General features: G+C 39.5%; 2 protein-coding genes and 1 long non-coding RNA gene across 5 annotated transcripts in view; 2 read left to right on the forward strand and 1 right to left on the reverse strand.

Annotated features, from left to right (window-relative positions):
* The first annotated feature begins 431 nt into the window (after positions 1-431).
* On the forward strand, positions 432-10344 carry seh1l (SEH1-like (S. cerevisiae)). Its single transcript, XM_034611233.1, is given in 16 exon segments — positions 432-756; positions 1195-1245; positions 1573-1719; positions 1855-2066; positions 5838-5936; positions 6059-6104; positions 6106-6126; positions 6128-6181; positions 6183-6202; positions 6370-6524; positions 8320-8384; positions 8387-8405; positions 8408-8480; positions 10112-10162; positions 10164-10205; positions 10207-10344. Coding segments are annotated over 16 exon segments (1236 nt in total). The 5' UTR covers positions 432-645; the 3' UTR covers positions 10277-10344.
* Positions 5548-23314, reverse strand: LOC117776883. The gene is made up of 3 exons (XR_004616505.1): positions 23138-23314; positions 21555-21557; positions 5548-5560 (listed from the first exon to the last, which is right to left on the reverse strand). It is a non-coding gene; the product is annotated as an uncharacterized LOC117776883 (long non-coding RNA).
* cep192 (centrosomal protein 192) overlaps positions 16594-23921 on the forward strand; it is a 47856-nt gene continuing 40528 nt past the window's right edge. For all 3 annotated transcript variants that reach the window (XM_034611229.1, XM_034611232.1, XM_034611230.1), the window contains exons 1-5: positions 16594-16796; positions 18669-18910; positions 19158-19265; positions 20302-20456; positions 21082-21143. In XM_034611229.1, the coding sequence (XP_034467120.1) occupies positions 18741-18910; positions 19158-19265; positions 20302-20456; positions 21082-21143 (495 nt within the window). In that variant the 5' untranslated portion in view covers positions 16594-16796; positions 18669-18740. The remainder of the gene's footprint in view (positions 16797-18668; positions 18911-19157; positions 19266-20301; positions 20457-21081; positions 21144-23921) is intronic.

The following is a 23921-nucleotide window of genomic DNA, read 5'->3' on the forward strand; positions in this document are numbered from 1 at the left end:
GCAAAAAGTGGGAGGAATGAAAACAATAGAGTTAAACACTAGAGAACAGACAGTTATATCAAGGTTAAGAATAGGACAAACAGGGTTAAAAAAAACAATGCACTTATAGGGAAACATCCATCAGGACAGTGTGAATGTGGTTTAGGAGAAGAAACTGTGGAACATGTCATCTGTCACTGCCAGAAATATAACACAGAGAGACAAACTACAGAAGGAGCTGAGAAAATGTGGGGTGGAAGAGTTAAACCTGAAGAATTTGTTGAATATTGGATAATGGAGATGTAAAGTATTGTTTGAGTTTTTAAAAGAAACTGGATTCATGAAGAGCATTAAAGTTTAAGTTTTGTTTTTCTTTATTTTATTTTATTATGTATTTATTTCCGCAGACCAAACACTCTGACCCACACTCCAGCATTGTAGGTGGCGGTAATGCACCTTTAACGTTAGGTGCAACCCGCCATTAAACAACAAAAAGAAAAAGAAGAAGATGCGCCCCTCTGTGGTCAACATGGGAGCACACACTCACTGCTAACACACACACATACACACACTACGGGGACCCGCCAAACACACTCAAATAGACACATGACAGGCCTGCTAGCTGAATTGTTTCTCCAGTCTTGTTAGCACTGGGTTGTTGTAATCATGTTTGTAGCGCGTAGTATCGCTGCGGATCATAGAGATCTGATCCACGATGTGTCGTATGATTTCCACGGCCGGAGAATGGCAACGTGCTCCAGTGACCAAAGTGTTAAGGTAAGTTGCTTTGAGCATCAGTTTGCTAACGTTAGCTTTCACCGCTAGCTAGTTAACATGACCCTCATCACAAGCGCCCTGAGCTCATCACTTAATTTTCGGACTTAAACAACATTAAGTATGTTAAATGCAGTTTTACCTTGTTTTATTTAGCTTAGGTGAGACATTTTGTTTGTAGCACATAAACTAGTGACGCTGTGGGGAAGTTGTATTGTAGTTGTATGTAATCTTTTCAGAGTTAGCATGGAGGAACAACATGAAACTCCCCAGTATGTATAGTACACTTGTGATTAAGAAGTTGTAATCTGATCGGTTCAGGACCACAAAGTGAAGACCTTATTAGTTTCCAGTTATGCCAGTGCGTGTTATTAGTTACTTGACATGAACACACGTACTTCAATGAAACTCTTGTTTACATGGTGATCTTATTTCTCTCAGGTTTGGGACAAAAGTGAAAATGGAGCGTGGCACTGCACAGCAAGCTGGAAGGTAAACCACCTGCTGCTTGATCACTTTTAACCTGTAAAAGCTTACGGCTTAAATGATATTATACCATCCAGTTAAAGCTAATACATTTGCATAATTTTATTTTTGATTTATCTTTTATTCCTTGAGGATTTACGGATACAGCTTGAACTAGTGAGTTTATTGTCCTGTATTTGGGAAATTCAGTTTCACAATAATGCACATCATTCACATTCTCACCTTCAAACCAAGACCCATGAAACAAACAACAAAGCAAACAGTACACATCATTCAATAATATTATTTTTGGAGTTCAGTGATTTGACAGAATCTCTATTCTCTTTTCCTCAGACACACAGCGGTTCAGTGTGGAGAGTGACCTGGGCTCATCCAGAATTTGGGCAGGTTCTGGCTTCCTGCTCCTTTGACAGGACAGCTGCTGTGTGGGAAGAGATTGTAGGCGAGTCCAATGACAAACAGAGAGGATTGAGCCACTGGGTGAGTACAACTGTACCACCAGATTCTGCTCTTTATGTTGCAGTTATAACAGGGATGATCATCCACTTACTTTGCCAAAGTTCTTTGTTTTTCATGGAAGCTCTGACCCAAGTATTTCACATTGTTCTGCTTTAGATAAAGAGAACCACACTGGTGGACAGTAGAACTTCAGTGACTGATGTGAAATTTGCCCCCAAACACATGGGCCTGATGTTGACCACCTGCTCTGCGGATGGAGTGGTGAGGATTTACGAGGCTCCTGATGTGATGAACCTGAGTCAATGGTCCCTGCAGCACGAGATCTCCTGCAAGCTCAGCTGCAGCTGCATCTCTTGGAATCCCTCCAGGTTAGAACACAACTTCACTTTGCATCAAAAAAATACTGTGACAATGCAGTGTCTGCAATGTATATGATATATATATATATATATATATATATATATATATATATATATATATATATATATATATATATATACAGGTGCATCTCAATAAATTAGAATATCATGGAAAAGTTCGTTTATTTCGATAATTAAATTCAAATAAAAAAATTAAATGTATTATCTTTATGGTAGTGAAAACATTAGCTACACTATTTTTTTCACAATAGTATAATCTACAAATTGCTGTTACAGAACACAATTTGCTGTGTGATCATTTTAAATCAAGACAAATATTGAGTTATTGTGTTTTTCTCCCAACAGAGAAAAATGAAAAGAATAGAATAGATAGAGGCTACATAAGAGAGAGTTGATGTTAAGTACGCTGTAATGTCACTGAAGCCAGTCAGGTACATTCTATAGAATTATTATTGGAAGGGTATACAGGGCCTAGTGATTAATTCAATGACGTGATGACTGATGGAGGCATAGGCAAAGCTCTATGAGACAAATTATGATTTGTGAATATGGGCTTTAAAAATTGGTTGATTGGATTTTAAAATAATTTATTAAGCCTCACCTTTTAGTCTAGTCTACGGTTCTTGGTGCTCCTCCTGCCAGCACATACTGCTTTTCCCCACTCCTGTGAATCTAGTGCACCTCTCGTTGGTAGTGTCCTTCAAGCCAGCGTGTGTGTGTGTGTGTGTGTGTGTGTGTGTGTGTGTGTGTGTGTGTGTGTGTGTGTGTGTGTGTGTGTGTGTGTGTGTGTGTGTGTGTGTGTGTGTGTGTCTGTGTCTGTGTGTGTCTGTGTCTGTGTCTGTGTCGGTCGGTCGGTCGGTCGGTCGATCGATCGGTCGATCGACAGGCTGCGCTATAAATATCCAACAGCATTTCTCCTCAAATAATTGGTAGGAAAAGTACAGATGTGTACAGAAAATAATAAAATAAATGTTGGCTGAATTCCATTTAGTGGCCCCAACTTCAGGGTCCTGGTGTTATGCATGCAGGCTCGCTTTCACATTGTCATGGCTAGCTGTGTTGCTTTAATAGAACAGCTCATTATTAATGTTATTGATACCTGTGCTTTTCCAACTATGATGAGTCCAATTGTCAGCTGTGAAAAAAGACCACTGCTGTTGGTCTAAAATGTAATACTTATCTTCTTGAAATTCCCCCACTCACTAAATTGTCACTGCTCCCCAGTAACCTGGCCTTACTTCATAGTTGAAATGGGTAAATACAACTGGATGTTTACATAACAACTTATAAGCTTTTGTTTCTAAACAACATAGAACTGCACCAAATACAGGTGGACTGTTGAACGCATATTTAAACTATGGCTGCAACTATTTTGATTATCGATAAATCTGTTAATTATTTAACATTATATTTAATTATTTGTCTGATTTAATTGATTATTAATCGGATAAAAAGACAAAAGCCACATAAATCCTTGCAAGCAGTTTATTTGAAAAGCAACTTCATCCTTAATGCTCTTTTTATATGTATTACACATATCTGCAACTTAATTATGACTATTCCAGTTTCAGATACCTACAATTAATCCTGACTAGTCATAATTCTAGTTCAAGATATCTAATTCGCCTCAATTTTATACCTTGTCAGAATGGTGTTGTCAGCATTCAACTGTAGATATTTATATCATCTTTATGAAAGATGGTAATAATTCAACAGAATTGTGGATATTTATGAAGAGAAGACCCATGCAAATGAATGACAAAAGTAGTTTGAATCTTACTACTCCCTGCTATTACAGATGTTAAAGATTTGAGTTTTGAGTGGTCAAACAAAATTAAAGATTATTTTAACTAGTCAGAAACTCAGAATGATGTTATTGATATCTTGCCTAAACATTCTTACTCTTCCAAATGTATGACTAATGGAAATTATGTTGTTGATATGTGTAAAGTTAATTCTGGATAACCAAACTTGGTCAATGTTAGATTAGAGATGTTAAATTCAACATTCTCTAACCAAACCTTTATTTTAATGCAAGGTTTCTGCTGTGCTAAAATAGTGAAAAATGTGCATTACCTGATCTACAAATGAAATTAATATTTACAAAATTGTGTGTAATTTTTAGTTCTGCATATTCCAATCTATATTTTATTTACAGATTTTTGGCTTCAACTTCACAGATCTGATAATTTTCTCTCTTGAAAAGCTTCTTGTGTACACAAATGTGAAACAATATGAGCTCCACTCAGGCCCGTAGGTCCGTACACACATTGTACCTCATTTACTAACGTGCGCAGAAATGTTCTTACTCTCCGCAGGAAATAAGTCTGTGCGCAAAATCGCCGCTGGTTTCATGACACGTGCGCACCAGCCGATTTTGTTCTCACCACCATGCGTATATTTGTGAATCAGAATCATTCTAAATCGACAGGTGCCTGTCTGCTCTCTGCATTTAGCATACTGCCACGCCTCTATTTCTCCATATAAGGACATCCGTTTGTCATGATGAGAGCGGTGTGCTGAACAGTTGAAGTTATAAGAGACGACCTGAAAAGGTGAAAAACAGGACAATTTCACAAAGCATAAATTGATGATGAGGATGAAAGGGCGTCAATATCGTAGCAATTTAATACATTTGGTCAATGCATTAGTAAATTAAATTATTGCTGTCTATCTACTATTTTATTTTTTTAAATAAATGGAGTTTTAATATACTACTTAGTCAAAAGTGTGTGTGTTTACATTTTCCAGGACAGCCGGGCCTTGACTATTTGTGCGTACGCATGGTCTGAGGAAATTCTAAATTTGTTCGTAGAGTACGAACAAATTTAGGTACGAACATATTGATGAATCCCAGATTCGTGCGTCAAACGTGCATACACACGGTTAAAGCACAGATTTGTGCGTACGCACTGTTAGTAAATGAGGCCCATTGATACAACTACTAAGCTACTTCAAGATTGTTTTTTTGATAGACTGCTAAACTTGAATTTAGACAGTGTTTTGATATTTCTCCAGAAAGTAACTTGAATTTCCTTTAGTTTTCATTTATTTTGTTGTTGGAAAGCTTAATGTAGATTGATATATTACTTTTACTCTACAAGCTCTTCCACTAATTTTATTTTGGAGAGATATGGGACTGTAAAAGCAGTTCTGACTGGGCTATTTTTGGGGGAAAAATGCCTTGCAGCCCATACTTTGTTTTCGTCAGATTTGTTTGTATTTAAGATAAGTCTTTTAATAAAGATCATGTACTAAAAAATCATCTGTAGATTAATCTAAAAAATAATCATTAGATTAATGTAAAAATGATGGATTAATGAGTTGGATTAATTGATAAAAAAAATAATCAATAGGTGCAGCCCTAGTGTACTGGGCCTCAGATCCACTGTAGCAGGAAGGAATAGAAAGGACTTGCTGTTTTCCCAGCAGAAAAAAGTCCTATTTTTAAGATGTTCCATTTATTGGTTGCTGTATAGAGTCTTCAGCTGGTAAATGGGTTTAGGTTTTTAAGTGTGGATTAGAACTCATTACATTTGTGAACATTTAGGGCTCAATTTTAATGAGGTACAAGTGCATTTAAGGCATGTTTCTAAACAGTTGACCTCTTTTAATCTTCTTGAATGTGTTTTGGGCGAAACCTGTCATAAAATCCACAAGTGTACCATCTCCAATTCCCTCTTAAAAGACATCAGCATTGAATTTTGATTTTGAGCATTTTAGCTTGAGCACTGAATTTTTTTTCTCCCTACCAACCAGCTCTCGTGCACATCCGCCAATGTTTGCAGTGGGGAGTGACGACAGCAACGTGTCATACGGTGGGAAAGTTCAGATCTATGAGTACAATGAAAATACAAGGTATGTGTCCTTTAGGGTTACTTTAACCATTTTTGAAGTTAACCAATATAAACAAAAAAAATTTGTACATTTTTGTTAAATGTAATGTTTTTTTTTTTAAATTATTTATCAATGTTTAAAAGGAAATATGCTAAAGCAGAGACGCTGATGACCGTCACTGATGCAGTCCCATGACATTGCATTTGCTCCAAGACCTGGGAAGATCCTTCCATGTCCTTGCCATAGCAACCAAAGATGTCCGAATCTTTTAAGCTCGTTCCTATGAGGTGATCGATTCCGTTTTTTCCTATGTTAATTGTCAAAGTTGTCATATGAAGGACTCAAACATAGAGGTTGTAGTGTCATTGCTTTAAACCTGCCTTCTACGTGTCAGTGAATCTTCAAAAATGACATAAATATATAATTTTTTTTATATCTTTGATCCATCTGACAGGAAGGATAGCACCTCTACAGGACCCACAAAGTTTGAAGTGCAGATTATGGCTCAGTTTGACAACCACAACTCCCAGGTGTGGCGTGTGAGCTGGAACATCACAAGCACCCTGCTGGCCTCCTCTGGGGATGATGGCTGTGTGCGGCTCTGGAAAGGTTGGGAGGATTTTTTTGGTGTTGCCTGCTGTTAATGACTGCTCATTTCTCTTCATTTCATTTTGAAAAAGCCAGTTTTCTTTTTAATAAAAGATTTAGAATACCGGTTTTATGAGTAAGCATAGACTCTCACCTAGGGACCTTTACGATAACCGCGGTTTCATAACATCACGGTTTCGTAACTGTAAGAATTGTAAAAACTACAATACCTAACTATGGTTTCCTGCATCTCGTGAGTCACGTAGTCTGTATGTTCGCCGTGCAGGGAAATCTCCTCTCGTGATTCACGTTTTGTGTGAGGTGCGCTTGTTTGTGTGTGCGAGCCACTTAACTGAAACGTTAGTTGAGAAGAGGGAACTGACATACCAGCCTTATTTCCACCAAGAAAAATGCCTTAAATGTGCAGTGTGGGAGCATTTTGGATATCTAAAAATGCAGGGCAATGAAGACGGATATTAAATCTGCAAAACGTGCTGGCAAAAAGTGACTGCCAAAGTTTCCAATACGTCAAACATGTTGCAACATCTTCAAGATCATCAACCATCCCTGTATGAACAAATCAAGGTAAAAATTAAACTAGCTAGTGTATGCTGGCCCAAAAAACTGTTCAGTGAGAGGAGAGATCCTTGTTTACTTTCTGACATGCTGACAGAGCCAACGAGTTCAGACATTGATTTGTCCACATTTGGAGCAATTGTCTGCAAATACGTACGCATGTTGATATCGTGATGACGAAACATTTTATATATATCGTGCAGCTCTAGTCGGTGGTTTAATCCCAGTCTTCCCAATTCCGAATGCCCAAGTGGCGAGATGACGGCAGTGCCATGCTCATAGATGCACTGTATGTGTGAATGGATGAATTGCAAAATCTGTACTGTAAAGCGCTTTAAATAGTCAACACTAGAAAAACACTATGTAAATACAAACCGTTTGCAGGGGTGGACTAAAAAAACACAGACTTCGGACAGTCTTGAAGTCAGTGAGCCGACAAACTATTGCCAATCTTGTGTCTCGCATTTGGCTTTTTTTTTTGTTTCAGATAAAACAGATGCTTTGGAAATCCACAAAAGAATACACCAACAAAGAAAGAAAACGTTCTTATAGCTGAAAATTTAAACTATAGTGTAAAGTGAAAGTACATACACCAAGTTTTCATCCTCTATAGAGAGGAAATAAACATAAACTTTTAGAAATACAAAATAAGGTACAATAACATAACAGCAACAAAGAGGAAAAAAACAGATTTTCACTGCCAGTGGTTATGCATCTTCACACAATCAGATGTACATATCTATCACAAGAAAACCAAACATCTCCCGGTGGGAAAAAGTGGTGACACAAGCGTAGAAGACACAGACGAAGATGATGACGGTGTCGGTGTGCTGTAAAAATGATCACGTCATCTCTGCAGCGGAATTAATATGATACGTTCTGCCTCTGTCTGCTTTACCACCTATCGCCTAAATAATGCGGAGGATTTGTTGCTGTTGTTAATGCGTCTGTGCAGAGAACCTCGCACTGCAATGTGCGTGTGTGAAAGGTAAAGTCTGGAGAATTGGGTCTAGACTTAAGGTCAAGTCTGCAAACGGCTCAAGGCTGATATTCACCACATCTTAAATCATTGGAAGTGAGGTAAACTATTAATAATGTACTTTATCGACAGCTGTTGATCAGCTGTCAAATCACCCTGACTCAAATTGTCCCATCATCTCATTCCCTTTGTTTACGTCCGTAAGAAATTACATATTACAAGTAGTGAAGCCCTGACTTTGCCTCCTGTGTCTTTCTGCAGCAAACTACATGGACAACTGGAAGTGTGCACCGGGCATCCTGAAGGGAGACGGCAGCCCGCTCACCATGCTCAATCTGGTCAGCCCACAGCATGAGCACCATTGTGGGCTCCTCTGTTCAGACACCTCAGAATTGCACTGAACGGTGATTGTCTGCAGGAAGGTAGGTGGTGTGGTGCATCAGACGCCACTCACCCAGCCCAACCCGAGCCAGTCAGAAATGACAACTCACTCTGCCTCACACTGACTGGGACTGCAGCTTCTAACTGACAAACTCCTGGGCCCACACTGACCCAATGCTGCACTTATGCAAAGAGCTTGGCTTCCAGCATACGAGTTGAGGGCATCAAGCCTGTGGAGCCCAATGTGTTGTGTTTCCCCCCCCCCCCCCTCTTGATATGTATGGCTGCATGTTGTAAGAATGATTTAGGGCTTAACACTTTCTTGGTATAAAAAGTAAAATAAAGCTGTTCATATGCATTGGATATGGGACTATTATTTTGAGTGCTTTTCATATTGCGATATACGGCAGAACCATTGTGTAGGTAGGAAGCAGCATTTTGTATATGTCATAAAACTTGATGACAACATTTTAACATCCAGTAGCTCCATGACTGTTGCATTTAAAATGAAGCTCATTCATTTCCTAAACTATTTTTTTTTTCAATACATTTGAATGCATCTGAGCAAATGTTGCCAAACTCTTTGCTGAGCAGAAGGATGGCTTGATTCAATCGTGTTAACTACCTGTAATAACATTAGAAAATAGTTTATACACGTGGGCATGAATACAGCCACTACTGACATTGACGACTATGTAACTTTTGAGAAACAAGCTAATACATTATTTTACAGGTAACATGGTTGCAATAAAATTTTAAATTTCATAATTCAATACTCTGTTTTTTGTTGATATAGCCTTATAATATAGATATTGGTGGCTAATGATAGCAAAACTTTGTGAGTGTCATTGCAGATCTTCAGTTCTCTCCAGTTGTTACATCACATTTAAGCATTTATCATTATCTATTAATAGTCACTTGTAGCAAAAGTTACAAATGTCTACTTTAAGATTTGGACTATATAATAGAAAATATAACGGTTATATTTACTGATGGTAAAAGGGGCAGTAAACAAATTGAGCTAATGCTTGTTTTGTCAGTATGTATGTGGCTGAATTCATGTCTAATTTGATAACCTGACTTTACAATTTTTTTACTTTTAACTCTAACCTGAGTAACATTGGATCTGTGCACAGTATGATGATCTATGTTACAGAATAATCCACTCTGCGACCAAGTAAAATTTTGTAATGCAGTTTTCTCTCTGGTTGACAAAACTGTGACATTTAATATCATATTGTACTGCTTGTTGCATGCAGGATTGGCAAGAGAGCTCCCTTTGCCCCTCCCCTGCAGCAGCTGACCTCTCCAAAGATATACATGGATCCTGCATATTAATAATGTCTCCTCTGCATCAGCTACCATTTGCCCTCTTTGGTAATGCATCACAAATGTGTCTGTTATGTCCTAGCTCAATACATGGGAGTTACTTCTGTTGTTCATGGCTTCAACTTTGCTGTGATTACAAAATTATGTCTAGTGGGTTCACCTCTTTGAATAGACCCCTTTGAAATCAATAATCTTGTAGAGCACAAAATCCATCCTTACTCCTTTGATTTCTCATCTTTACTTCCTTTTACGTGTTCTCCCCCTGTATTCCATTGTTTTTTCCTGGTCCACGTTATTTGTCGTCTTCGTCCTCCTCTCCTCCCTTTTATTTTTGTTGCTTCAGGTATTTCTTTCCACCTTTGGATTCTCCCAGAGCAGGGACCAGGTATGGTCACTGCTGCTCCCTCCTCCCTCATAGAGCACTGTGATGCGAGCCCATTCAGCCTCAACACAGGCTCTGCCCCACAGACACTCCTCTAGATCACTGCTGACCTTACCAGACGGCTGAAGGCAGTGATATTGGGAGTGTTTTTAGCTAAAATAAAGCAGGGAGCCACAGAACTGTCGCTCATTTCTAATAAAGACCTTCATTGTTCTGTGTTTTTGATGGATTGTTTCTTTGCAGAATTTTTTTAATGTCAAATGATTGTGGGAATTTTACATTTATTATGGCCAGGACAGCCATTTTTAACAACTGCTGTAATAGTCTCACATATATGCTAGTAAGGTGACTAATAAACATAATTTTTCCAATATTTAGCTTTGTATTTAAAGGTTCAGTGTGTAAGATTTAGGTGAAAGGGATCTATTGGCATAACTTTAATATAAAGTAATCACACTGATGATTTCACTAGTGTGTTTCATCTAAATTGTACGAATAGTTGTTTTCTTTACCTTAGAATGGGCCCTTTATATTTACATCTGGAGCGGGTCCTCTCTACGGAGGCCGCCATGTTTTTTACAGTAGTCTAAACTGGACAAACTAAACACATTTTGAGTTTTTATGACAACTGAAGGCTACCACAGGTTCTCTTTCATCTTTGGAAGAGGAGGGTTAGGTGAGGGGTGTTCAGCTGCAACATACAACTTAACCACTAGATGTCACTAAATTCTAAACAACCTTTAAGTGATTTAAGTGCATTGAATGCAAAACAAAAAAACCCACATGTATTGATTTATATGTTTTGGGGGTCATGCAACATTGGCAGAGTCATTGACAGATACATTGACAAACTTTTAGTAACTACTGATATTTCACTCAATACTTATGGATACTTGAAAGTTAATAAGCTGTATAATTGGATATATGTAGCACCTTTTAAAACACAAATCAATGAAAAAGGACAGAAATACAAGAACAGTCCAGATTAAATTTAAAAAAGGCTTTCTGGTAGAGGTATTTTTTTGGTACTTATCAGTACTGTATAGATATATTGAATAATTAAACATATAAACACATTTAAATAACACTTTTCCCTGGATCCCACGCCCACTGCCCTGGTTAAGGCATGTCTACCCATCCTTTGCTCCACCATGGTCAACATAATCAATTCCTCCTTGGAATCTGGCATGGTCCCCTCCAGCTTCAAAACGGCATCTGTCACACCTATCCTGAAAAAGCCAGGTTTGGACCTCCAACCTTCCTTTCCTCAGCAAAATCCTGGAAAGAGCAGTCACTGCCCAACTCCACCAGCACATGTCCAACCATGAGCTCTACCATCCTCCTCAACGCCTATCCAAACACATCAGCCTTACTGGCACAGCTCTCCTGGTTCCAATCTTACCTCTCCAACAGGAAAGAGTTCATCAAGCTTCACACCAGCCCCAGTCAACCAAGGCTCAGTGCTGGCCCCCTTTTTTTCACCATCTACATGTTCCCGTTTGGTCGTATCATCCGTCAACATGGCCTTAATTTCCACTCTTACGCCGACGACACCCAAATCTATCTAAGCACCATCCGATCAACCGCAAAAAGAAATTCTTAAAAAAAACAGTTATTTTTGACACTATATTCTAGCTATTATGAGCTGATGTGTTTATCTATCAACTGGTCTGTTTTAGGAAACTTAAAAGTCCTTGTTTTCCAGATATGAACATCTGCCCTGCTTTAGTGTCATTAAACAAGTAACTGATCAATTTGTGTTGTGGTTACACTTCCCTTATTGTGGCTGAAATTTGTTAGGAGAGACGGCGTTCATCCCACTTGGGATGGAGCAGCTCTCTTATCTAGGAATATTACCCAGTCTATTAAATGACAACCCAGAGTTGGGACCAGGACGCAGAGCTGCAGTGCTAAACACGTCTCTGCGCTCCTCTGGATCAGTCACACAACCACAAACCCATAGAGTATTGTGTCTGTCCACCGTCCATTACATTATTTAAATCAAACCAATAACAGAGGTGAGAATTCCACACAAAAATCTAATACAAATTAACACAACCTCTGCAACAACTCGGAAATAAAGACTTTTAAATGTGGTCTGTTTAACATAAGATCATTGTTCATCAAAGGCTATTTTAGGTATGAACTAGTCTCAGATCATAAAATAGATTTATTGTCCCTCACTGAGACGTGGCTGCATCCTGATGAATATGTCAGGTCTAAATGAATCTATTCACCCCAGTCATGTAAATACACACGTTCCCAGAGAATTTGGTCGAGGAGGTGGAGTTGCTGCTATTTTTAGACTCCAGTCTATTAATTAATCCTAAACCTAAACTAAGCTACAACTCATTTGAATGTCTTGTTCTTAGTCTTCCACGCCAATCCAAGAAACACCAACAGCCAATCATATTTGCTGTAGTTTACCGTGCCCCTGGGGCTTATACTGAATTTTTAACAGAATTCCCTGAGTTTTTATCAAACCTAGTCCTAAAGACCGATAAAATTATTATTGTTGGTGACTTTAATATTCATGTTGACAATAATAAAGATAGCCTTAGCGTAGCATTTATTTCACAATTAGACTCAATTGGTTTCAGTCAGTGTGTACACCAACCTACTCATTGTTGTAACCACACACTTGACCTTATATTATCATACGGTGTCAAAATTGAACATCTAACGGTACTTCCGCGCAATCCAATTCTATCAGACCATAATTTAATAACCTTCGATTTTTCACTATCAGAATATATGCCACTAATAATGAACTCATTTTCAAGATGTTTACCTGATAGTGCTGTAGCTAAATTTAAGGAAATAATTCCGATTACATTTAAACCCGTACTATCCGTCGATATAAACAACAAATTCATTAAAAAACCCTAGCTCCACTGAGATTGACCATCTCGTCGATAGCTCTGTAAAGTCATTACGATTAACATTAGACTCAATAGCGCCTCTAAAAAAGAAACATATAAAACATAGTAAATTAAGCTCCGTGGTATAATTCCAAGACACATGAGTTAAAACAAGTATCAAGAAACTAGAAAGGAAGTGGCGCTCCAGCAACCGTGTTGAAAATCTCCTAGACTGGAAGAATAGTGTTAAAGCATATAAGAAGGCCCTCCACAAAGCAAGAGCCGCCTACTATTCAAAACTAATAGAAGAGAATAAAAACAACCCCAGGTTTCTCTTCAGCACTGTAGCCAGGCTGACTGAGAGTCACACCTCCACCGAACCCAGTATTCCTCGATCCCTAAATAGCAATATCTTTATGAATTTCTTTAATGATAAAATTCTAACTATTAGAAATCAAATCAACCATCTCCTGCCCTCAATTGGCACTAATACCCTATCAAGAATAGAAAACTCAGAAACGGCCAAGAATCTTACCAATTATTTAGACAGCTTCTCTCTGATCAGCCTCGATCAGCTGACCAAAATAATCTCATCTTCTAAACCAACAACTTTGTATCTCAGACCCCATTCCTACAAAATTACTTATAGAAATTCTGCCCCTAATTGACAGTTCATTACTGAACACAATACATCTGTCATTATCATCAGGATATGTACCACAGTCTTTTAAAATAGCTGTAATCAAACCCCTCCTCAAAAAACCCACCCTGGACACGGAGGTTTTAGCCAATTATCGTCCGATATCTAATCTCCCCTTCCTGTCTAAAATCCTAGAAAAAGTTGTAGCCAATCAGCTGTGTGAGTTTCTCCAGGAAAATAATATATATGAAGACTTTCAGTCAGGGTTTAGAGCCAATCACAGCACAGAGACAGCCTTGGCAAAAGTCACTAATGATCTTCTAATAGCTTCAGATCAGGGGTTTGTGTCTGTCCTCGTTCTGTTAGATCTTAGTGCAGCATTTGACACAATTGACCATAATATTTTATTACAGAGACTAGAACAGTTAATTAGCATTAAAGGAACCGCCCTAAAATGGTTTAAATCCTATTTTTCAGACCGCTCCCAATTCGTGCAAATTAATGATGAGTCATCTGTGCGCACCAAAGTTAACCATGGTGTTCCACAAGGCTCTGTGCTCGGCCCAATTTTATTCTCATTATATATGCTTCCACTTGGAAACATTATCAGGACACACTCGGTAAATTTCCACTGCTATGTGGATGACACCCAGTTATACTTGTCAATAAAACCTGAACAAAGTAATCAAATAACTAAACTCCAAGCATGTCTCAAGGACATAAAAACCTGGATGACCCGCAATTTTCTCTTATTAAACTCAGATAAAACAGAGGTTCTAATACTTGGCCCTAAACACCTTAGAGATACATTATCTAACGATATAGCTGCGCTAGACGACATTGCCCTTGCTTCCAATGAAACAGTCAGGAACTTGGGAGTGATCTTCAATCCTGATTTATCCTTTAATTCTCACTTAAAACAAATTTCTAGGACAGCCTTTTTTCACTTGCGTAATATCTCCAAAATCAGACATGTCCTTTCTCAAAAGGATGCAGAAAAACTAATCCACGCCTTTATTACATCCAGACTTGATTATTGTAATTCCTTATTATCAGGCTCCAGCAGTAAGTCGTTAAAGACTCTGCAGCTTGTCCAAAATGCCGCAGCACGTGTCCTGACAAGAACCAAGAAAAGAGAGCACATTTCTCCAGTATTAGCTTCGCTACACTGGCTTCCGGTTAAATCTAGAATAGAATTTAAAATTCTCCTCCTCACCTTCAAGGCCCTTAATAATATGGCACCATTATATCTTAAAGAGCTGTTAGTACCTTATCAACCCACTAGAGCACTGCGCTCCCAGAATTCAGGCTTACTTGTCGTCCCTAAAGTCTCTAAAAGTAGAGTAGGAGCCAGAGCTTTCAGCTATCAAGCTCCTCTCCTGTGGAATCATCTCCCACTTTCAGTTCGGGAGGCAGACACCATCTGTACGTTTAAGAGTAGGCTTAAAACCTTCCTTTTTGATAAAGCTTATAGTTAGAGCTGGTCCAGGCTTGTCCTAGACCTGCTCTTAGTTAGGCTGCTATAGGTCTAGAAGGTCGGGGGACACATGACACACGGAGCTTCTCTTTCCAGCTTCTCCTTCCTCTTCTCAATCGTTATCACATCAAAGGAATTCATATCCCATCAATACATGTTACTGACTTGACTTCTTCCCCGGAGTCCCTTTGCCTTATCGTCCGCAGATCCAGGGCCGCGGCTGTGGCCACATCATGGATTAGGATCTGTGGATCACGTATCAGAGGTCGTAATGGTGGATCCAGTATGGCGGATTCTGCATCGTGATAATAAAGGCAGATCCTTTATCGTGTTGGCATCAGATACTGGTAGTGGACCACGACCGAGGTGGCAGCTGATGATGGATCCTAATGGCGGCAGTGGACAATGACTGTGGACTATAGTGGCATCCGATCTTGATGGTGGATCATGATCTTGCTGGCTGCTGACCATGGACTATGATTGCAGCAGGACTGCTCGATACATAGTATTTCTCCTCAGACACTTGACCATTAATGACATTAATCCACCAATTCACTGACCTTCAGTTATACTTCAAAATGTTACCCTAATCAATGCTGCTAAAACCTTTATCTTGATGTTCTCCTTTACACTTGACATCCATTGCACTTCTGTCCGTCCTGGGAGAGGGATCCTCACATGTGGCTCTCTCTGAGGTTTCTACGTTCTTTTTTCCCTGTTAAAAGGGTTTTTTAGTAGTTTTTCCTTACTCTTGTTGAGGGTTAAGGGCAGAGGATGTCACACCCTGTTAAAGCCCTATGAGACAAATTGTGATTTGTGAATATGGGCTATACAAATAAAATTTGATTGATTGATTGATTGAAATGAGGGATTTTCCCTATGGGGTTCAGTTGGTGGGGATTAATGTTTGTAAATATAAGGCAATTCTTCCCCTGACTTTAATTAAAAATTATGGACATAAATAGTGTTTCATTTCTTTTGACAGGGGAATGCATGTGTAGGCAGTTCTCTCAGTGGGCAGCAGTCTGCTAACCAAGGCTTGGCAGAACACGTGATACAATAAAATCCCCTCTTGGACCAGGGACTATCATTGCTCTAGCATCTCTGGCCTCATTTGCTGTGTGGTAAACAAAATGTTTTGCTTATTGTGGGAGCTCTTCGAAATATAATTTTATTCTGCGAATTCACTTGTTTACACTGATACATCTGATTTCTACAGTAATTCAAACTGTCTTTATCCGATTGAAAATAAGCATCCAGTTTCTTTCTTTTTTCTTGTGAGGAGAGACACCAGGCTGATTCATTATTAGGCTGTTTGTCAGTGTGTCAAACAAACCCACAGAAATGATTGACGTGTGCGCAATCGAATCATGGTCGACTATTGCATCCCTCACGTTTCTATTGTCCAATAAGAGTGGTTTATAGGGATTAAGACTTGCCCCTCTCGACATTACGCTCTCGCGGGCTTCCTGTGGTTTCCGGGCGCTGGTTGGTCCTGAGAACTGTTGCACGGTGTGTTTCTCAAACGTACCAGACTTTCATTGTTTAACACACGACTTTGGGAAGTAACTTTTGGAACTTAACTGCGTATTGCAGCCTCTCGCTGCTAGTTTATAAAGGAAAGACTTCGAGTTGGAGGGGAAAAAGCGGTGTCTCGGAGTTTTCAATGTAAGTTGAAGTCCAGCTAACGCTCACGTTATCTTTTGATTTTTTTCGTCTAGGTGAAATGGACCACTTCTGAGAGAATTGGTTTATATTAGCAAACAGGATTATTTAAATAACTAATATAACTATGCTCTCGGTTACTTGTCTTCTTGCAATGTCCGTCTAACTTTTGAACGAAGACAGAGGAGCAACTCAAATGTAGAGCGTACTGGCGAGTTTGACAAACCCATTTGTTTTTAGCAAGTAGGTTAGCTAGCATTAAAAGTTAGCTTACATAGCCGTGTGTGTGTGTGTGTGTGTGTGTGTGTGTGTGTGTGTGTGTGTGTGTGTGTGTGTGTGTGTGTGTGTGTGTGTGTGTGTGTGTGTGTGTGTGTGTGTGTGTGTGTGTGTGTGTGTGTGTGTGTGTGTGTGTGTGTGTGTGTGTGTGACAATTCTCAAACCAAACCTGACGTCCACAGTTCATGATACACAAAGACAGAACCGCAACACTTCTCCCTACCCAACCCCACATGCTGCCACATTTATTAAAGAGTGTGTAGGATTCATGCTAAGAGTGTACGTGTGCACAAAAGCCAAAAATGGTGTACGCAAAAATAATTCAGATTTATAAAGCCGTGAGCATTTACACCTGAAGGCTCTGTTAACTTTATAAATCACACTCTCCAAGTGGAAACCTGCACATGACTCTGCCTCATATTCTGCCCTCCTCACCCACATTCAACCATTAATGGTCAATGCAAAGCAGCTATTGAATATTCAATATTATCCTGCTGACCAATGGGTTTCTACGTGAATTGTGGCGTCAAGCGATGAAAAGAAGATGCACAACTTTTTGACAACCACATCAAGTTGTTAGTAAGTGAGGTGGAGGTGAAAAAAAGACAGATTGTTTGGTGGCCACAGCAGGGATATTATTGATGAAGTAAATGCACTGCTGCTGCAGGACAGTAGTTTAAATTTTTTGCAAGTGTTCCCAAATAACGCTGTTGGTTTTAATGCTAATGATGATGTGGTCTAGATTATTGATCCACTTCAAGTGGCGTATGCCTGACTGATCATCAACAGTATCGTGAGTGCCTTGAACATATTGTATATAGGAACACTGTTATTGAAGCGACATGGACACTTCTCTTTCTGTTTACTTTCCTGAGTTGTTGGTTTAAGAAGATCCGCAGGTAAACCCAGAAGGGATTGGTTTTGTTGCATCTGTTTTCCGTTGTTTGAACTGTATTAGACTGGACTGTGTTGGGCTTGTGTGGTAGACTGAAACGGACTTTGTGTATATATACAGATTGAACTCTGGATGTTGAGACTGTAAGCAACACACACACCCTCACCTCTTTCCTATTCTTTGGTTATTTTTTTTCACGTAGTTTTATTTGAAGTCAAGTCCAGCATGTTCTTTAGAGTTGTTCTCTTTGCTTTTCCTAATGTTGGTGTTTTAATGAAACCCAGAAATGTATGACAGCTTCACCCTCCCCTTCCAAACATGATAGAGATCCTGTGGCAGCCTTCAGTTGTCATAAAAACTCAAAAGGTGTTTAGTTTGTCCAGTTTGGACTTCTGTAAAAAACAGTGATCTACGTAGAGAGGACCTGCTCCCGATGTAAATATAAAGGGCCCATTCTAGGGTTAAGAAAACAAATATTTGTACAATTTAGTGAAAATGTAATTCTTTTATATTCAATTTCTGCCAATTGATCCATTTGACCTAAATCTTACACACTGAACCTATACGTTTTTGTCAAAGAACTGTTAATTTCTAAATAACACTATTTGGATTGTTCTCTCCATGTTAGCATAATTTGATGTTTTGGTTTTTTTTTTGTTTTCAACTAACAATACCCTGCCTTGTTGTCTAATTATCTTTCCTAGACATTACAGATGAGCTTCGCTTGAATTCAAGACAAGCCACACTTGGCTGTCCACCTGCTCATTTCAAACACCATGGCAGGTTATTACAAGCTGGAAGATGAAGTCCTTCCCAGTTTCCTCTGTGAGTCTATGGACAGCTCCAGTGGCCGTGCCACACTAGGGAATGTGACACTGGGCTCAGGCCCGGGACTGCCAGTGGCTGCCTCCACAGTGGCCAAAATCAGACCCAGTTCTGACAACAGGTGGGAGCTGGCTGCTGCTTTGGACAGATGTGACTTGTTTGTTGTATCACACCGGCCATTCAGTTTGAGAGTGGATACTGAAATCATTCCAGTTTTGTTTGGGGATTTTTGCCTTTGTTCCATCAATGCTGAGGGTGTTCACACTGTCAGCATTCAGCTGTCTGAGCACTGAAAATAAAGTAGAGCTGTTAGTATGTTAAAAAGCATCTGTTTTGTGAAATCGGTGCCCTATGCTTTTGCTTTACAGAGAAGATCATTGGAAGTCATATCTGGATGACAATGAGTTGAAGCAGGCCAGCTCACAGCCATCACTTGGAGAACAGCCCAAGTTTGCCCTCAGCTTTAAGGATGAATTGTGAGTATATACATGCTTGAAGATCACATAGCAGATTTTCCTTTGCAGTGTTGTCTGAAGTCTTGTATGAGCTGAATCTCATCTTCAGGTTCCTAGAATTGTTTTATTATTGCTTATTTTTCTGTAGACCTTTAGTTGGGGTTTGGATTGACTTCTTTTTGCTGTATTTAAACTGGTGCAGATGTTTGTCACCAAAAGGGAAAAGCTTGTTTTACAATACTGTAATAATTATGTAACTGTGTTTATTTATCTTTTTTAAAATCAAACCTTGTAGTTAGATTATTTCACTGAGTACTTTTACAGTTAAGTGCAGAGGTGAATTCCATTGAAGTCAGTCATTCTGAAAGTAGTTGACAACCTCATTTTAATTCATAAATAATGTAATATATTGTAAGAGGGAATTCCTTTTTAATGCCTCCGCGCAGGTGACAGCCAGGCGCCATTATGTTTTCGGGTTGTCTGTATACTCCATTCTTTTGAACACAATATGTCCAGAACACCCGAAGGGAATTTGGTACAAACATTCACTTGAGCTCAATAATAAACTGATAACATATTGGTATTTTAACCTGACAGAATTTCTTTAGATTGAGCACACACGATGAACTGATTCGTTTTTGGTGTCTGGAGGGCAAAGGTCAAAGTCATGGTGACCTCACACTCCTGTGAATGTGAGATCTCCGGAACACCTCAAGGGAATTCTTGCAAATTTAGCAGACATGTTCACTTGATGAAATGGTCACATGATCAAAGGGCAAGGTCATTGTGGCCTTGCTAAACATGATTTTGGCCTCTTGAATGTGATATCTCAAGACCGCCTTTAGGGAATTTCCTCAAAATTTGATCAGTTGTCACTTGGGCTCAAAAGATAAACTTTTCAGTGTTCAAAAGTAAAGTTCACGGTGACCTTATATCTATATAACAAAAATTATGTAGATGGACTGCACTGGTTGGTGGAGGCATACAACCGCAGTGCTATATTTTTATATGTCATTTGTATGTGGTCTTAATTATTTGCTACGCATCACCTTCACAGGGACAAAGCGGATGACTTCATTGCAGCCCACCGTCTTTCAGACATGCTGGTGAAGATTAATCTAGATGACAGCGCATCTCAAAAGGGCTCCATTATTCAGCTGCTTCCTACACAGATTGGTTCAGTCCATGGCTGGCCCACAGAACTTGGAACAGGTAAAAGCGCCTGCTCCTTTCTAACTTTAGATTATCCATACTACCCAGCATGAGACTCCGTTAGCCCGTTCTTAACTAGAGCACTTGAGATTTACACCAGTAAGTGACTATTGTTAGATCACGCCCACCTATCAGAGAATTTATTTATGTTTACCACAGTCACAACCACCATCATTCAATAATCCAATCACAACTGAATATCTTTTAAGAAGCCAGGAATGATTGAAGAAAAATCTAAAGACAGCGCCGCACCGGACTCAAACCATAAAAAAAGTTGTTATATTTTGTAGTTTCAGTAGTGAACATAAAATACCACAATGGAATGGATTTACACGTTCGGTGAAAGCTGTATCGGGATAAAGTTGCATAATTGAAGTACATTTTTTTTTATTGATCTCAGATTTGAAGTGAAAATAAATATTGTCAAAAACAGAAGAGAAACGGGGGGAAAAGGAAGGTGCACAGAATTATCTGAGCTGGGGCTGCACATCATTGTAAACTCAGCACTGCAGGTGAACCCTCAGCTGAGCATCTGTGGATACTCGACCTGAGCCTGACGGGATAAATAAATTGAACACATATTTTTCAATGATACTAATGGAATCTTTTTTTTTACTCTTAACAGATCTGTCAACAGGGCTTCTGGCCCTTCCCCAGTATGGACATAAAGACAATACAGATGCAAAGGTACCCATCTTAGTCGCTCTATAATACAGGATTACCTATTATATGTGATGGCTCATTTGCAATAATGTATAACCAGTTCTGTTCATAGGTCATATTTTTGTTGATGTTCTCTCAACCTGCATCAAAATCAAAGGGGGTCATATACACTCAATCAGCCATGTATTTGGTATCTTGCATCTTCCAAAGGCTATTTGGGCAGCTGTGGCTGAGGATGTAGAGCGGTCGTTCTCTAATCAGAATGTAAACATACCCTGTCCTAGGGCTGGGTTTTAAAAAACAATTCTCTGATTAAAATGTATCTTCATTTAAATGGCCCATATTGTGTAAAATACATTTTCTGGGCTTTTACTATCCGTAATTACTTGAAGGGGGTCAGTAGGGACCCTCAAAGTATGAAAACAGTGACTCCACGGACTTTTTCACTCAGTCCATTCTAAGAAATATGTTATTGAAACGTCTCGTTGCGTACTTCCTCTCCGTATGATGTCATCTTGGAATCACACTATTCTCTCAGCCCCACCCGGCCGGTACCAGTGCAGCCTCCGAACACACCACCCCCGCTCCCCACCACCACCCCTCCACACCGAACGCGACACCAAGCAGACATGTTGCTGAGCTAGCAGCTTGTTAGCTACCACAGGCTAACCACAACAAACGACACTGAAGAAACACTGCAGAGTGGAGGGATGCAAGGAAGAGAATGAGTCCATGCACATTCCTCTTAAAGGGGACATAGCATGCCCATTTTACCACAAGTTGATATGGTTCCTTGGGGTCTTAATGAAATGTCTGTAACATACTTTGGTCAAAATACCACAAGGATCATTTAAAACAGCACCCTTTTTACCCTGTCTAAAACAGCCCTCCACAGAGTGACCTGTTTTGAGTGCCTGTTCCTTTAAATGCTAATGAGCCAGCTCCCCCCTCCCCCTCTCCCCCCATGATTTTAAATGATATAAATTACATATTTTATATGATATAAATTATCAAATATGCATCCCATACTTTGTATTCCCCTTCTGTTGTCCTGGAGTTTTAATTTTCCCAATCACATAATTAAATGTCCCCCTCTGCCCATCCACTACAAGCACACAAGCAGACAGACAGAGAGAGAAAGAGAGGGGTGGGGGGGGGCTATGAAGACCATCATTTACCCCCGAACCCCGACATTCAACGGGTACAACAACAAGCGGAGAAAGCAGAATCGCGGGCTGACCTTATATATACAGTCTATGGGGCTGACCAGCATGTCAGCCCCATAGACACCAACATGTCTTTCAGCTGTGTTTACCAGAGAGATCGCAAATGCGCCAGAATGAGACCGGTGATAGGCTCACTCAAAGTGCTGTCAGCCAATCAGAGGAGGGGCTCATAAATAATTAATGAGGCAGGCGAAAACAGCCTGTTCTGTCTAGAGCACCAGAGAGAGGCAGAAGAGGACATGGAAATACACATTGCAGCAGTTTTTTTTTACTTTAAACCACTGATATATCATCTTAGGGCAGGAGTAGGCAAACTTTACTATCAAAAGAGCCATTTTGCCCCCTCTTCCCCCAAATAAAATATGTCTGTCAAACATATTTGATAACGCAGCTTATAAAGTTTTATATATCAAATATGTTTTGTGGCTCCAGACAAATTTTATTTGGCCCAAATGTGAGAGAGAGAGAGAGAGAGAGAGAGAGAGAGAGAGAGAGAGAGAGAGAGAGAGAGAGAGAGAGAGAGAGAGAGAGAGAGAGAGAGAGAGAGAGAGAGAGAGAGAGAGAGAGAGAGAGAGAGAGAGAGAGAGAGAGAGAGACCAACTGCAGCTTCTGCTCTGATCAAGAAGCTGCAGCTGTGACCAGAGAAACTCCTGTTTCCACTGTAAAGAAGCAGCCGTAAGTCACTTACCGGCTGCTTCACGTGAACGAGCTCTGTTCTCACTGTGTGTGTCTCTGTGAGCGGGGGCACTATCTGGGAGCGCACACACACACACTCGCCCGCTTGAAGTTCACTCACGTTCATCGTGACGTTCACGTTCATCATATGAAAACGGTTTTCGTTAAGTTCACTGTTCGCGAAAAATATGCGCGACATGCACAATACTGTACAGGGAGCCACTGCAGAGGGGCTGAAGAGCCGCATGCGGCTCCAGAGCCGAGGGTTGCCGACTCCTGTCTTAGGGGTACCAATACCTCAAATTAAATCCCAGAAAGGTGTAAAATATGGGCCCTTTAAATGATCCGATATGGATTCATAAAATGGCAAGATCTATCTTTTAATTTATGCCTTTGCCTCTGAGTTTTCTTACATGAGAATGTCGCCAACATTTAGCAAGTTGTGTCACTTCTCATCTCCTGTGTCAGGAGTGTGAAGAGCAAAACACACACTAAGAGGAAATACTGGAATACTGACCTAATACAATACAGACTTAAAAGCTAATCTCAAGCATAACCATCCTATAACCAGTTTACCAAGCTGGTAAGATATACCTTGTGCCAAATTATATTTTTATTTTATTTTATTCAATCCATTTTATTTATTGTTTTGTTTGTTTTTATTCAGGATATTTGAATGTTTTTAATTCTAATTGAAATGTAAGATTGAATATTCATAAAGTTCATTGCTCTTTGAAAGAGTTAACTTGCATTATTATGCTATAATATCATTATGTCGGTGGTTATTAAATTGTCTCAAGAAGATGACAATTATATAATTTATCGCAATAATTTCTGGGACAATATATCATCCAACAAAATTTGTTATCGTGACTGGCCAACTTCAATATTTTGAATAATG

Source organism: Hippoglossus hippoglossus, chromosome 16, assembly GCF_009819705.1.
Source record: "Hippoglossus hippoglossus isolate fHipHip1 chromosome 16, fHipHip1.pri, whole genome shotgun sequence".
NCBI lineage: Eukaryota > Metazoa > Chordata > Actinopteri > Pleuronectiformes > Pleuronectidae > Hippoglossus > Hippoglossus hippoglossus.